The 16,573-nt window shown below is 43.1% G+C and overlaps 1 protein-coding gene across 4 annotated transcripts in view; it reads left to right on the forward strand.

The window, feature by feature from the left end:
* Positions 1-1,367: 1,367 nt before the first annotated feature.
* nsmfb (NMDA receptor synaptonuclear signaling and neuronal migration factor b) overlaps positions 1,368-16,573 on the forward strand; it is a 45,167-nt gene continuing 29,961 nt past the window's right edge. For all 4 annotated transcript variants that reach the window (XM_029716523.1, XM_029716524.1, XM_029716525.1 and 1 more), the window contains exons 1-5: positions 1,368-1,863; positions 11,470-11,531; positions 12,016-12,798; positions 14,551-14,623; positions 15,578-15,583. In XM_029716523.1, coding sequence (XP_029572383.1) covers positions 1,793-1,863; positions 11,470-11,531; positions 12,016-12,798; positions 14,551-14,623; positions 15,578-15,583 — 995 coding nt within the window. In that variant the 5' untranslated portion in view covers positions 1,368-1,792. The remainder of the gene's footprint in view (positions 1,864-11,469; positions 11,532-12,015; positions 12,799-14,550; positions 14,624-15,577; positions 15,584-16,573) is intronic.

Here is a 16,573-nt window from a genome sequence, read left to right on the forward strand (position 1 = left end):
CCCCTGCTGCTAATGCTGTCAAAGAATCTGGACATCCTTCCTAACAAAGGTTCTAGGGTGCGTGCCAAATGCACCCTATTCCCTATATTCCCTACACTGACCAGGGCCGCTTTATAGTGGACTACTTTTGACCAAGGCCCCTAAGATGCCATTTCGGACGCAGACAATGACAAAAGTTCTGGATTCTTATGCTTGAGAATCTCTACTTCGTATTGTTTGGGGTGAAAAGATTGTAAATGGATTGCACTGCAGTTGTCACAGTCTGCGTTTCTGTCATAGACGCTGTCCGTGGTGCTGAAAGAGCTGTTGTTGTGGCAAGAGGAGTAGGAGTTGTCAATGGCGCTGAAATAGCTGTTGGCGCTTGGGGTGTTGTCCACAGCACTAAACCACATCTGTCAACAGAATTTCGTCAGAAGGAGGGTATGCTTCGTCAATGATGTCACCTCTGTACATACTGTGTTGATGACGATGACAAGGTAACCAAGATGGGTGATTCAGGCCTTGCTTTGAGACAAGGGCTGACTTACTTCATCTTTAGAAATAATAATTTTGCTAGTAGCCTACCCACAGTTTACTGGTTCATTGTAAAGGGGCTATCGTGAATTTGACAGTAGCTTACAGGCAGCTCAGTGGCAAGTAAAAATCTGTATTTCACATTACAGTACACCTACTGTAATGTAAATATGGTATCAAAGCAAGTACTGTGTAGTGACACACAGTACAATACCAGAAAATGTACTGTATTATACTATAAAAAAGTAAATACTACCGTAACCGGAATGAATGAATGAAATTCATTGCAGGGTTTGTATTTCAGAGTATTATACTGTAATTACAGTGGATTGGTGCAAGCAGGTTGGCTTCTAGGTAAATGTTTACACATTACAGCATATTAATGAAAATGTGTTGTTTTATATCACTTGCATTTCTAATGGCCTAACAAAGGCATCCAAACTAGCAGCGACTACAGGGTAACACAGACCAAAAGGACATGGAAAAATGCTCAACCATTTAAGGTTCAAGACTTGCTGCCACTCCAATCTGTTCCCTTATACATGTTACATTGATGGGGCACTATAACACCATAGGAGTTCAATTGGTATGGCATTCTCCCTCACGGGTGCAACAAATATTGCTTCTTACAAGGCAGTCCTCAAAATACTGCATGTCAAGAAACTAACTGATTCAACTGAAGCGTGGTCGTCACTAGTTACCACAACCACAAAGTCATAAACCCCGCCTATTTCTACAATTTCTCTTCTTAAAATCAGATTTTAAACCTAACCTTAACCCTAACTTTAACCACACTGCTAACATTATCCCTAACACAAATCTTAAATTAAGGGGGAAAAGCGAAACATTTTGGGGGGAATTTGTACGATATAGCCAGTTTTGACTTGTTCGTTGTATTAACTAGTGGAAACCTTTTCACCACTAGTGGGGGTATGATAAAGGAGTACAGCACGAGGCGCACGCAAGCAGCCGCGCGCTACGAGCCGGGCACGTTTTCTGCTCTCTGAGTCACCAGCGCTGTTGTTGCGCTCGCAGTCACACACCACAAGCTTTCCATAGTTACCAAGAGATTTTTTTTTAGATTGAACGTAATTAAGTAGGCTATGAAATTACAAAACTGGTTCTTTTTTTTTTTACAACTCAGGGTAAAGGGGGAGTTTTCCCATTTGCCGTGGTTCCGCTTTACCTCGGTGTTTTCAACGAGCTTTTATTTCCTTCATATCTGATCGCCCATCAGTGTAATGGTCTGGCTTTTTTCTCGTGTCGTTTCCACTTCAGCATGGGAACTGCAGTGTCCAAAAGGAAGACTTTAAGGAACGATGCAATATCTTCTGTGACCGCAAAAGTTAGGTGAGTGCCTGGCCGGGGGCTCCTCCGAAGCTGGCTGGGTCGAACCAGGTGCATGTTGCGGCGCTGATAACTGTTGGGGTAGCCGTGTTGGTGAATAGCGACTCTGCTTTATTGTTCAAACAGTAATTCCAAACGAACTAAACACCTTTTATAAACCTATATTACAATGATATATCAACGATAGCCTATCCAATGTGTTTCACTGTTTGCTGTTGTGGGGTTGTGTGATCAAATATCTGCTTTGCAAAAGTATTTGCAATTATTTATTTCATTCCATGGAGAAATCTGCTATCATATCAAGCCTATCATTTATATTCCTCGAATGTATTTTATTTTTATTGGGCTTGCTACAATGATACTGGCTTTTATCAAGTCATTGGACAGCCATGGGAATTTGTAACAGATATGCTTTGAGCAAAAAGAGTTAGTAAAACAACCGATACATTTATTTGTAGGCTATACTCCTTATTCGGGCGATTTTGCAACTGGGTTAAGAAAAAAGTGTTTTCTTTTACACATATAAGTTGACACTAAAATAAGCTTAAACGTCTTGTTCATTTTTCAAATATGTCATTTTCAAAAGTCTTTTATTCCTGTGTTCCACTGTTTCGCATTGAGAAGGCAATTGTCCCACACCCTGACCTTTGATCTTCTGCTATGTATTTCAACATGAAAATGATGATCATTTGTAAATATTTCATTCACCTGGTTAGAAAAGGAGTCAAATAAATGAAAGCTATAGAGATTTGTTATGTGTCATAAGTCCTAAATATATATATGTTTTCTACAACATACAGTTGTCCCACAATTGTATGTCATTACCATTACTCTGAGCAAAATGATACATTATAGTGCTTTTATCTTAAGTCACACATGAACTGGGAACTGACCTTGGAGAACAAGGATATGCCATGGAGAGTGTATTATATTATGTCTCCATCTTCAAGAAAAGTCACTTTGAATATGTCAAGATCCGAGAATATTCTGAGTCATTACAGCAAAGGCTCTAACTCATCTAGATGATCCTCTATTTGAAAGAAAACGTTTCATTAGGTTGTGGTTGGAATTTATCAAATGATAGCTGATCATATATAACCAAGTAAACCTCATAACCTGGCAGGTAAATCCATAAATGTTGCAAATTGTCATTACCAACACTGTCATTACCACCACAAAATGTGTCGGTAATGACGATTTCCAGATTATTACCATTACAAAGTAGCGACTATTTGTATACCTTTAGTATAAAATGTGTATACCCCTGCTCAATAGTGCTTAGTAAATGATATTTTACTGTCTTTGTAGCAGTCAATGATATTTTAGATATCGATTTTCCACTCACTTATTTTAAACAACTAATGCAATGTATTACTGCCACACGGTCATTACCACCTTAATGTACACATATTTCTTAAGAAAAAATACATGTAAACATTAAATATCACACATCTGTCTACATCAAGTAGTTGTTCCCAATATAACTAATGTAAAAATGATATAATAATTTGAACAATAAATTACATTGTTGATGGTAGCCTCCGTGCAGGTATACAAGCACAGCCAGCAAAGGCCCATATTTATGGATTAAGGTATTAAAATAATTATTTATAAATGTGGTGGTACCAAATCCCATAGCTAGATAAACCAAATAATCCAAAAACCCATGATGTTTTTCAATCAGTTTTAAACTAAAATTGAATGTTTTACAATGCAGTGGTAATGACATGTGCAGAGGGAAACAGAGGAAAATGGAGTAAAGTCCATGTATTGTCAAATAAAATGGTCACAGGCATTACCAGTTTATGGTTCCTGACAAAATGAAAAAATGATTTCTGTTAATGCGTTTAAAAAAAAAAAAATATGTTACATATGCCCATAATTGCAAAATCACCCATTTATCTACTGTAGGCTATTGTGTTGTAACTCAAGCAGTACCCTTTGTACTATCAAGCTTCTTAATGCCCATTAGCTAAGATGGGGTAATGGTATTTAACATATTTTGATTATTTACACTCCTAGAAAAAAGGGTTACAAAGGGTTATTTGCACAGGGATAGGCTTCTACCAATAACCGTTTTGATCTGAAGAACCCATTTTGGAAGACAATGGTTCTTTGTAAGGCAAAGGGTTCTACCAAGAACATTTTACATCCTAAGAACCGTTTTTGGAAGAAAGGGTTATTTGATGATTATTTTGGCAGGCAAGAAGGATTGTTTGGAAGGCAAGAAGGGTTCTACATAGAAGCATTTATCATATTTCCCAGCATGCTCTATTGCACAGTGATTTTCATAATAGTTTTTAATATCTGTGTTTTTGCATGTACATTGATTGATTCATTTTATGCTACACAAAGATAAATAGCATATCTTTTTTCAAAACTAATCCAATTTGTTCATAGTATAGATGATTGAGGTAGTCTCAGTATTCAGTCTTCTCTACCCTGGCAATCATTCTCTATGCAGGTTGCAGGTGTTTAAAAATTCCACTTGTTGGATATCCTAACTCTGTCTGGATTCCAATAGGAATTTCACATCCCTTTGCAAGCCAGCATAATGTGATTTGCAGGCCTGATGTGGCCTCTAAACCAAGAGTTTCCTAACACCACTGTGTTATGGGTATAACTTGGCCCTCAAAGAAAGGCATTATGATATATGTAATGTATTGTCAGAAATAATTTTAAATTAAAGGCTAATAAGGCTGGTGGAACCATTCATAGAGGGTTATAGGAAGAACCCGCCAAAGATAAAAGGGTTCTCTGTAGAACCCTTCATAGAGGGTTCTAGGAAGAACCTTTATATGATAAAATTGTTATTGGTAGAACCCTTCATATCATATAGGGTTCTAGGCAGAACCCGTCATAAAGGGTTCTAGGTAGAACCATATACAGGGGGTTCTATGTAGAACCCTACATAAAGGGTTCTAGGGTGCTAGGTAGAAGCAAAGGCTTCTAGCTAGCACCAAAAAGGGTTCACCTATGGGAACAAGCTGAAGAACCCTATATGTGTGAGTGTGTGATCTGATATGAAAAGGCATATGAAATGCTACCAATCAACTGCACACAGAATTGAATCCTAAACGCTTGATTTCTAAATGGCATATAGCATGTAGGCAACAACACATTTCTAAAAAGTTTCCATAATTTTTAAGCTTTCCAACCAACAGGCTCTGGCATCTATGGTGTGCCAGAAAATGTATTTTATTTTACTCTCTCTCTCTCTCTCTCTCTCTCTCTCTCTCTCTCTCTCTCTCTCTCTCTCTCTCTCTCTCTCTCTCTCTCTCTCTCTCTCTCTCTCTCTCACATCACAGAGTGAAACATACTGACCTTTACATCCACTTACACAGCCTCAACCACTTACACACACACACACTTTTTTATTCTCTTTCTGTTACGCTCTGTCATACACACACTCACTCTATCTAGGCTACCCTCCCTCTTGGGGCAGCAGGGTAGCCTAGTGGTTAGAGCATTGGACTAGTAACCAAAAGGTTGCAAGTTCAAATCCCCGAGCTGACAAGGTCGTCGTTCTGCCCCTGAACAGGCAGTTAACCCACTAGGCCGTCATTGAAAATAAGAATTTGTTCTTAACTAGTTAAATAAAGGTCAAATAAAAATCTATCTCCCTCTCTCTCACATACCTGCACACACAATCTCTTTCTGTCTCACACACTCTCTCCTTCTCTGTTTCTCATCTTAGTCTTTCTGTCTCTCTAACACACACTGTCAATCAAACTGATCACATTATCAAAGACACATATTATTGGACTGAAGCCCATGAGCTGTGTTTTCCACTTTTTCTATGACAGATTTCGAGACGTGTTCCAGACTCTTCAGAAAGCAATCACCCTTAACTTTAGTGTTCACTTTAAACACTATGATGGTATAATTTCCATGAGTTATGGATTTTTTTTTACCAACCTGTAGATAGACTATAAAATCCATCAATGTGGTTTTACATCACTTCTGCCTCAGAATCACAATCACTGGCTGATTGGTCTCCAGCGCCAGCGACTAAACATTGAAGGTCACTATTTCCATGTAGCAAACATGGACCAACTTGTTCTGACAATTACCCCGTGTTACCCAGGACATATCTTACGACATATCTTATTTACTGCTAGAATAAAGGTAAAATGGGTAACAAGGTAAGGACACAGACAGGATACAGTCTACTTCTTTATTCTGGTATGTTCTATTATTCATCTTGCATGGCTGGACTGGATGGTCGCTGGACACAGGACTGAGGGTGGTTTCAGCCAAGAGGTATATTTATGCCCTCAAGGTAAATGGACTGATATGTGTACCTAAAAATACACTGGAACAAAATATTGATGTATCTGGCCTGGTAACATTAGAATAAGTGTATACTTGGCTACACTGGGTATTTTAGTAGAATTAGGAGGACAATTATTGCAGGCGGATTGAAGTTAGCTTTCTCTGGCTATGCAAGTCAATAGAACTCCAGAAGTGTTGACGAAATTGTTTCATCTGTTGTACAATGTCATTTCATGGCTCTACTCATCATACCAGGCAGAATGTATTGCGTGGCCACTTGCAGAGCAGCGCTGGCCAGTGACTGTATTGCTGAACACAGCAGAGAGAGCACAGTGGAGGTTCGCTCCTTTACAGTCACGATTAGCCCTTTCTGGTTATTACAGCTCATCTTGGCTTCTCTCCTAATTATTCGACATCCACATTACAGGCCTGAAACGCATCTGGTGCCATGGCATTGATATGAGGAATAGCTGGTTCAGCAGCCTCTTGCTGTATTCCATTAGGATATTGTACATTGGCGTTGGGGTGAGTGTGTCCAAACTGGCACCTTATTCCCTATATAGTCAACGACTTTTGACTAGAGCCCTTTAGTCAAAAGTAGCACACTACGTAGGGACTAGGTTGCCAGTTCGGACGCAATCTTTGTATTACACAGTCACACGCTGCCCTAGTGCTGAACCGACAGCCACTTCTGACAGAGAGGTAATTGTCTGCCTGACACCTAGAATTTATTGTCTGAATCTCAGGCCATCTCCGTACTAATGTATCTTAATTAATCCACCAGCCTTTTCACCCAACCTGTGTTCAATTTTCTCTCTGTGCTCTTAGGCAGTCAGAGGGACACAGAGCGATATCCAGAGAGGACAAATACTTTAGATTAGGTCTCCCAGATGATAATAGAGTGGGTGCTCTCTCTCTCTCTCTCTCTCTCTCTCACTCCCTATCACCCCCCTCTCTGTATGGCAGGGATTACAGTGCAGAGGGGATGTGTCTGTGGTATCTGGCTGCTGTAATTACTCTGAGTACAGCCTGTAGAGGGAGCCTGGACTGGAATGGCACAGGGAGACAGTGATACTGTACAGTGGAGGCTGCCTGGGCCTCAGTGATCTGAGTAATTACGCCCATGTTACTGTTGCGCCAACGGCAGACGGAACAGCCGAATGGAACGCAGGACACAGCAGGTCAGAAACTAACACTGCACACTCAGCGGCTGGCCCGGGCTACGGCGCTCGCGCTCAGCATAACTCATCATGTTATGCAAAGTAGGGCTGAGGTTACGTTCCAAATGGCACCCTGTTCCCAATAGAGGCCCTGGTCAAACCTAGTGCACTATGTAGGGAACATGGTGCCGTAGGCTGAGACTGTCTGCATGTGGTCAAAATACTGATTATGCTTACTTGGCGTTAACTACCCAGTGATTTCCTACATTTGTTGTTGTTGTTTAATCCAATTACGAAGCAATCATTTTTACGGACTCTGATAAACATCAATTTAATCGCCTAAGAACCGCAGTGTAGAGAGTGAAACGGAGAAAGCGGCCAGCAGGTACTTAGATGGCCTGCCAAATTAGAGATTTCCATTTGAGAGAGAGAGAGAGAGAGAGAGAGAGAGAGAGAGCAATTAATTGGGGACAAGAAACTAAGTGGCCAACTTGATATTTGTTGTGTCATCTTGTCATTTCACTGAATTGGATGTATTTGTATTGGAGAGAGAACAGAGTCGAGAAGAGAAGGCGAGAGAGAGAGGGACTGAGGGAGATAGAGGGAAAGGCGAGAGAGAGAGAGAGGGGGGATGGAGAGAGAGAGAGAGAGAGAGGGGGGATGGAGAGAGAGAGAGAGAGAGAGAGAGAGGGGGGGGGGAGAGAGGGGGGGATGGAGAGAGAGAGAGGGGGGGGGATGGAGAGAGAGAGGGAAGGTAAGAAAGATGGGGAGAGGGAGATACATAGGGTGTCTCATAAAGAGGTCATCCTCTCAGTTAGGAGATCTGTGATGAGACTCAGTGGCTGAGCAGGAACACTCTGTGCCCCTCTTTCCCAAATGACTCTAACACATTATAAAAGAGCCCGGTTTGGTGTCGATGAGACACCCAGTAACTGGGCTACACTCATGATTTCACTAAGACACCCAGGGCCAGAACACCAAAGGCTGGCTTTTTGACACAGATAGGGGAAAGAGGCTTCAGACAGTGACTTCAGGCACTACCTCATTGAGCTGAACTTTACTTTCTTCGTGTCTAAGGGCCAGGATTCCTTCCTGATTACCTGATGAGGAACAACTCTGGGCTTATAACTAGGGCCTGTAGTTTTTCCTGGTCAGGTTACCCTACTCATGTCCTCTAGGCCCCAATGCATTTTGTCGTCACAGCCCTCTGCATACACATCAGTATAATGTATTTACATTGCACCACACCACTGTATACTTGAGTGTGTTTACTTCCCTATACATTACAGCACCACAGACTAAAACAAAGGCATTTACTCTGCTTTCACAGAACATGCAATTTGGGTTTACATCACTTTTCTTAAATAATCTTCTCCACTTTCTTACTTCAATATGCATGATTGCAATCCAAGGTGAGCTAGGAACAGGGCGATATCAGTTGGTGTTGTATTGGACCTTTGTAGTGCCACAAAGAGATTGGCTCCATGCCACTAGCTAGTTTGTCCTCTGGAAGTGGTTGTTGTGAATGTGTTTTGTCATCCCCATTACCTTTTACACACATCCCTTTAGAATGTGTATAGGAAGGAGTGGAGCCAGAGAGATAAGGGATGATAGCATTCTCTCCTCTCCCTCTCTCTATCAGTTACTGGGACTTTTCAGGGCAGGTTGTTGTTTATTGGGATGAAGCGATTTCCACTAGATGTGCCAGCTGCAGAGTCAAAATTAGCTAGCCTATATATCGAAAACATTTATGAAAACACAAATTAGCTTTTTGGTCTTCATTTAAGGTTAGGTTAGGCATAAGGTTAGCAGTAAGGTTAAGGTTAGGGTTAGGCATAAAATTAGCAGTGTGGTAAGGGTTAGGCATAACATTAGCAGTGTGGTTAGGGTTAGGCATAAGGTTAGCAGTGTGGTGAGGGTTAGGCATAAGGTTAGCAGTGTGGTTAAGGTTAGGGTTAGGCATAAGGTTAGCAGTGAGGTTAGGGTTAGGCATAAGGTTAGCAGTGTGGTTAAGGTTAGTGTTAAGCATAAGGTTAGCAGTGTGGTTAGGGTTAGGCATAAAATTAGCAGTGTGGTAAGGGTTAGGCATAACATTAGCAGTGTGGTTAGGGTTAGTCATAAGGTTAGCAGTGCGGTTAAGGTTAGGCATAAGGTTAGCAGTGTGGTTAAGGTTAAGTGAGGTTTAAAATCTGATTTTATGACTTTGTGCCTGTGCCAGCTAGTGATTACAGAGCTGCCTCCAGTACATGAGTCATCCCAATAAATGCCAACCTGCGTTTTCAGGGAGAGAGCTGCTACACGTGCTGCCTCATATTTAATTAGTTTGAGTGTGTGTGTTGTAGCAGGGAGAGGGCCGTGGCTACAACAACAAAGCAATCCCATTTCATAGCAGCATCCCCCGGAGATGTGTACAGACTGCACAACGCCAGCCAGCACCACTGACTGGGGGGAGGATTATAGCCCTGTGTATCTATGTAGGTGTGTGTGTGTGTGTGTGTGTGTGTGTGTGTGTGTGTGTGTGTGTGTGCTCGCACGCATGCGTGTCATATGTGTGTAAATATGTGCGCACATGCTCTACTTGTGTTAGCCTATATCCTCTGTGTCTCTTATGTGCAGTCTGCATAGCTATGTGGGCGTGCTTAGAAATGTGTTTGTAGAAATGTGTTTGCGTTCGAGAGTTTATCTAATTACCAGTATTAAACCACTTCGTACTGCTGGCCATGTTTTTTTTCTGTTGCCAATTTAAGAGAGCAAGAACAATAGCTCTAGCCACTAAATAAAACATTTCCACATTCACTCCACATTTTAAGGGAAAGGGAATTGGGAAAAGGATTTAAAAAAAATTTATGTTGAAGAATTAAAATGAAATGTATGGTAATATTTCATAACCCACCCTATTAGGTTTTAAGTATTCATAAATATGTTCCGAATGAAACCCTTTGTCAGAGGGTTGGTCATGGAGCCGCAGATTGTGCAGGCTTTTGTTCCTGCCCAGCACTTAAAACCTAACTCAACAATGGTCTTGATTTTTAGTTCAATCTGGTAGTTTAGCACTGAGCTGGAATAAAAAGTCCTCACAGTTTACAGCCTTCAGAAGACCATCTCTGAAGCACTGTTCACATTCCAAGTTGGCCAGTTGGAAGGGAAACGTACGCCTCTGTTTGTGTCCCAAATGGCACCCTATTCCCTATATAGGTCCACTACCTCTGACCAAAGCCCCGTGGCCCCTGGTGAAAAGTAGTGCGCTGTTTGGAAATACTGTAGGGTGCCATATGGAAGACACATTTGTCACAGAAGTCTAAAACCGAATGAAATGACCATGCTACTGTGCGTGGTACAGTACATGGCAGATCGCATTAGGTAGTATTAAACCTGGAGAAGAGAATTGCACGCGGCTTTTGTTTCATATTGCAAATCTATCCCCAGACCCACGCTAGGAAACCGTAGGGGAGATTGAATTTGTGACATGTGTAAAGGAGTGCTTTTAAGTTTTACGAAGGTAACGATTGAATTCATGTACATGCTCAGCCTCCCACGTCCCTCTTCTAACTCTCCTTGCCCAGTGCTCCCCACGCGACTACGTGTGTTTGTGTGTGTGCATTTATGTGTGTGTCTGTGCTTGTCTGTGTGTGTGTGTATTTGTGTATATGTGTGTGCAGGTGTGAGGAATCATATCAAACCTGTCTGGGACACTGCAAATTGGATTTCACCTTCTGTAGGAGAGAATAATGGCCACTGTGTCGGACACGTGCCATGAACATTTTTGCGATGTATAGATAGACTAGCAGCGTGAAGTGACCTTCTCGAGTAGTTTCGGCTTAAGAAGACAGTTCCATAGGGAAATCAGAGTAAAGCCAAGTCAATGAGACAAATGTTCAGGTTAATCAATGATTGCGCAAGACGATCATGGAACATTGCTTGCGTCGCAAATGGAACCCTATTTCCTATTAAAGCGCACTACTTTTAACCAGAACCCTATGGGCCCTGGTCAAAAGTAGTACACGATAGGGAATCTGAAGCTATTTGGGACGTAGCTCGCTACTGAGTAGGAGACGCCTTGGAATAGTGAATCACTCTCAGTTGGAGTTAGCAGGAAGGCTCACGGTGAGAGGCAGGCAGGCAGGCTGCCAGTGATCCAGTGCTAATCAGTGTTGTGTTGTGCTTCTTTTTGCAGAGCAGCCAGAGCTTTTGGAGATTACCTGTCTCACGCACACCCTGAGAACCGGGCCGGCTCAGGTAGGCAACCTCTTCACCTGTGCCCAGCCTCATTTGGTATCCTACATCTCAACCTCATCTAGTACATTCCAGAGCTTTCCTCGTTACATGGCTTGACATTTCCTATGACTTTCCTCATCACATGGCTTCATCTTTCGTGTAACTTTCCACATCACCCGGCCTTCCGCTCATCTCACTGTATAGCAGTTAGAAGCAGAGAATGCTCTGGAAATTTGACCACATTATATCTGGCATATTTTACTGTGAGAGGGTGTATCTTCCCAAGGCCCAGGACTGGGCAAGTCTGCCAAACCCCTTCTATCCTTCAACTTATCCTCTCAGAATCCCTCCCAATTCCCCTTCTCCGTCATCCATCTCTTCACATCTCATTCCCCCTCTCATCTCCCAAAAGCTTTCTTGGCTCCCTGATGTTTGCTCAAATGTTGCCAAGGCCTTGAGAGCACAAGACGAACAGCTCATCACCCCCCCCCCCCTCTCTCTCCAGATCACCTGCTGTCTGATACCTTTATCGGCCAAGACACAGACTCCCCTGACCTCAGTCGTCTCCACAACAACCTGCACCCTCAGAATCAGCCCCAGGCCCACAGTCTCCAGTCACAGCCCAGCACCCTGGATCCCCAGCCCAGCAGTCTCCAGCCCCAGCCCAGCACCCTGCAGCCAGACAGTTTGCAGCCCACAGGACCCTCCAAGTGCAGGCTCTCAGCAGGGCTCTCAGCGGAGCGCAGCTTCTCCTTTGAGGAGCAGCAGCCGCCTCCCAGGTCCACTGAGGGAAGTCTGACGGGCCTGAAGCCAGCTGCCCAGCGGGTCTACACCATCACCAGGGAGGGAGGCATGCTAGGGGGCCGAGGCAGCGAGGAGAGCCTGGAGCTGGAGGTGCTGAAGCAGCCCCTGTCCCCTCCTCCCTCCTCCAACCAGCCCTCGTACTCCAATCCACAACCACCAGGCAGCAAATACCAACGCGGCGGCGGTGGTGGCAACCATCACCGTGGCAACCATAACCATGGCCCACAGAACCACAGGTCCCAGTCCCAGCCCCTACAGAGCTCGGGGAGCGCCCATAACATCCGGGACTGGGGGGTGCGGAGGGGGGGCTCGCGGGAGGACTGCACCCCAGAGTGTGTGACCTGCATCAGGGCCCCATGTCAGAGCCAGCGCTCCCTGGATCTGGAGACGTCCCCGCACGACGGAGGCAAACAAAGGAAGAAGCTGGAGAGGATGTACAGCGAGGACCGAGACAGAGACAGACAAGGCTCTGCTGAGGAGAGAGGTGAGGAGGAGGGGTAGGATGGAAGAACGGAGGGGAGTGGGGCCTTAGGTGTCTTTATATCTCTTTATCTCCCTCCCTTGTCCACTATGATAAGATTAATTTGCAACAGAATGTTTTTCTCAAACGCAAAGCACTTGAGGTTGGAATCCGTATCGGTGAAACTGCCATGTACGTTTGTAATATTACAACATCAATTATGTTACTTCAAATAGTGGGGCCCGCGGAGGTACTGCAGGGGGCCTGCAGCTAAATCTCAATCACACCTACTCATTCAAGGGTTTTTCTTTATTTTTACTATAGAATAATAGTGAAGGCATCAAAACTATGAAATAACACATAGGGAATCATGTAGTAACCCAGAAAATGTTAAACAAGTGCAGTCGCAAAAACCATCAAGCACATGATGAAACTGGCTCTCATGAAGACCCAGAGTTACCTGCTGTTACCTGCTGCAGAGGATAAGTTCATTAGAGTTAACTGCACCTCAGATTGCAGGCCAAATAAATGCTTCACAGAGTTCAAGTAACAGACACATCTCAACATCAACAGTTCAGAGGAGACTGTGTGAATCAGGCCTTCATGGTCAAATTGCTGCAATGAAACCACTACTAAAGGACACCAATAAAAAGAAGAGTATGGCCTCCACAATCACCCGACATCAACCCAATGGAGATGGTTTGGGATGAGTTGGACCACAGAGTGAGCTAAAAGCAGCTAACAAGTCCTCAGCATATGTGGGAATTCCTTCAAGGAAAAGCATTCCTCATGAAGCTGGTTGAGATAATTGCAAGAGTGTGCAAAGCTGTCATCAAGGCAAAGGGGGGCTACTTTGAAGAATCTCAAATAGAAAATAGATTTTTATTTGTTTAACATTTGTTTGGTTACTACATGATTCCATATATCTTATTTCATAGTTTTGATGTCTTGACTATTATTCTACAACGTAGAAACTAGTCAAAATAAAGAAAAACCCTTGAATGAGTAGGTGTGACCAAACTTTTGACTGGTACTATATAACATATATGTGTGTATATACTGTAAAAATATAAACTCATATTTTTTTAATGAATATTACTAACAACAGATTAAACACATTTTGGCCAAGGGATCTATGGAATAAGTGTAGAGTGAGTGATACAATACAATGTAATATTATTAATCTATAATTTATGTTCTTCACCCTGGGTTAACATGGGCCTGGGAGGCTCACAGGGATTTTGATATCCACAGTACACCAATTATAGATTTTTCTTCTTGTATTCCCCAACAATCTTTATTTTTCATAAATCCACTGTATTTTAAGCTTTAAAACACTGAAGTTTTCTATCTGCCTCATGGAAAAATGTGTAGAATTGCAGGATATTAACGGTAAGCTGCAACAACCCAAAATCTCTGCCCCATGACAAAATGTGTAAAATTGCAGGAAATTGGCTTGAAAACTGCATCATTTTCTCTCCGATGCCAAGAGGCGAGCCTTTATAATGTTCTTTCCCAGGGCCGAAGACTTGGTTAGAGGGGGTACCTGACTAATTTGCTATCAAAAAAGGGGTCCCAGGCCCCGAAAAAGTTTGAGAACCCCTGGTTTGATAAACAAAAACAATAACAAATCTACCGTGGTGTCCAGTGGCACTGTTTCCCCTAATACGGATCTCAGCTCTAACATTGTATGAAGCATGGTAACTTCTGAGAGAGAACAACAGTTGAAGTCTTATGTTGTGGGCTAAACTGCTGCTTTGTTTCCTTGGTATGTAGAGGACAACCCTAATAGCTGGTTCCCCAAAGAGAATATGTTCAGCTTCCAGACGGCAACCACAACAATGCAGGCGTGAGTATAGGATACGCCCAGTCCAGATATAGCACACTGCTAACGAACATGACATGTCTTCCTCAAGAGTTCTGTGTTCTCAACACAGATCTAAAGATAGATGAGAGTTCAGAGCGCCTCCCAAATATGCACCGGATTCCCAACAGTATATAGTGCTCTATGAAGGGAAAAGGGTGCCATTTGGGACGTTTCGACTCCTTCACATGGCTCTACCCTGGACACAGTTGGGGGCCAGTAGTTTGAGAGAGGCTCTGTCATGCAGTACAGAAGGGCTAATGACTGTGCAAGGCCTTCAGACCTTGGGCACTGTGTGTTGCATGAGCAGGTTCATTATTCTACACACATACACACACGAGACACACACACACACACACACACACACACACACACACACACACACACACACACACACACTGCTGACTGCTTAATTATCACCTGTCTGGTTGAACTAGTAATTACGGCCCACACACACCCTGCGCTCCCAGGACGCCACTGTCATTCTCCCTGCTCCCTCTCTCACTCCACTACTCTGCTATCTAGCGTCCCCCTGGATCCCACGCTCTCTCTCTCTCCATCGCTCCCTCTCTGTGCACATCTGTCAACGTCTTTGTTTATTCTTCTTCTCCATCTGTCGCTGTCCCCCCTCCCTCTGCGTCATTTTTCCCCCCCTCATACTCCCCATGGAGGCCCTGCACTATATCCCCTATATAGTGCAGTACTTTTGTCCAGGGCCCATAGGGCTCTGGTGAAAAGTAGTGCACTATATAGGGAATAGGGTGCCATGTGTGATGCACACAGTGTCCTTGACTGGAATATCATATGATTGACAGCTAGCTCTCCCAACTGTAAATCTCTCTGTCAAGTTCTTTATTTATTACTAAAGTGTCTTAACTTGTTTCTCCTCTCTTTCCTCCCCTTCCTCCACACGGCCTGCACCAACTCCTGCGCCTACAGTATATCGTGAGTAACTCTCTCTTTCTCTCACTCCTTCTCTGTGCCCCTCAGACAACTCACTGTTAAACTCTTGGCTATGTCTCCCTGTGTGCTATTAACCACTGTATCCTTTATCCTTATTAACCCCTCTTAACCCCCCCTGCTGGACTGAGTGTTCAATGTTACGGAAAAACATCAACAGTATCCAAAGCTCCAATGAATGAACAATACATATTCTGCACAATAGGTCTAAATTGGTAATAAGTACAGATTGAATTCTCACTATAACAGTATAGCTAGTATTAAATTGTATTAATCTACGGATCAACAAGGCAGAACATAAAAGACACAGTACTGTAGCACAATGAGTCACACTAGAGATGGTAGTGTAGTGTTCTGTTCCTCTGTAGCCAGGGTCATGACTCACACACACACACGCACACACACACACACACACACACACACGCACACACCCCTCTCCACACTGACGTTGTTTTAAGTTTGGCTTCGTCAGTTCATTCGGTGCAACAAAAGGACAACTGTCTCTTCAAAAGGATGCATTCGGAAGGAACATAGAATTGCCTAGAGCAATATAGGCTGACTGTAGTTACGCAATATTGTATAATACACAAGTGCATAAGTGTAATGAAAAGTACACATTGTAGGTGGTCCAAAGAAAAGGACATTATGCCACTCATTGTTTTAGTGGTCCCCGTCTAGATAGAAGTGGATCCCAACTGACACCCTATTCCCTATATAGGGCACTACCTTGGTCAAAAGTAGAGTACTATAAAGGAAATAGGTTCCCATTTGGGACGTATTGAGAGTGAATAGATTACATTTCATAATTAAGCAATAAGGCACAAGAGACAATGCTATTTGCAGGTAAATGCTGTTGTTCAGCCCGATGCGAAGCGACGGGCCAGTCAACCCATTTAACTCTGACTGTATTCTGCACATAGCACGGTCTCGAGTGCCTTACTGCTTCTAAAAAACAGTTACCAACATATATCATGT

Source organism: Salmo trutta, chromosome 27, assembly GCF_901001165.1.
Source record: "Salmo trutta chromosome 27, fSalTru1.1, whole genome shotgun sequence".
In the NCBI taxonomy this organism is placed as follows: Eukaryota; Metazoa; Chordata; class Actinopteri; order Salmoniformes; family Salmonidae; genus Salmo; species Salmo trutta.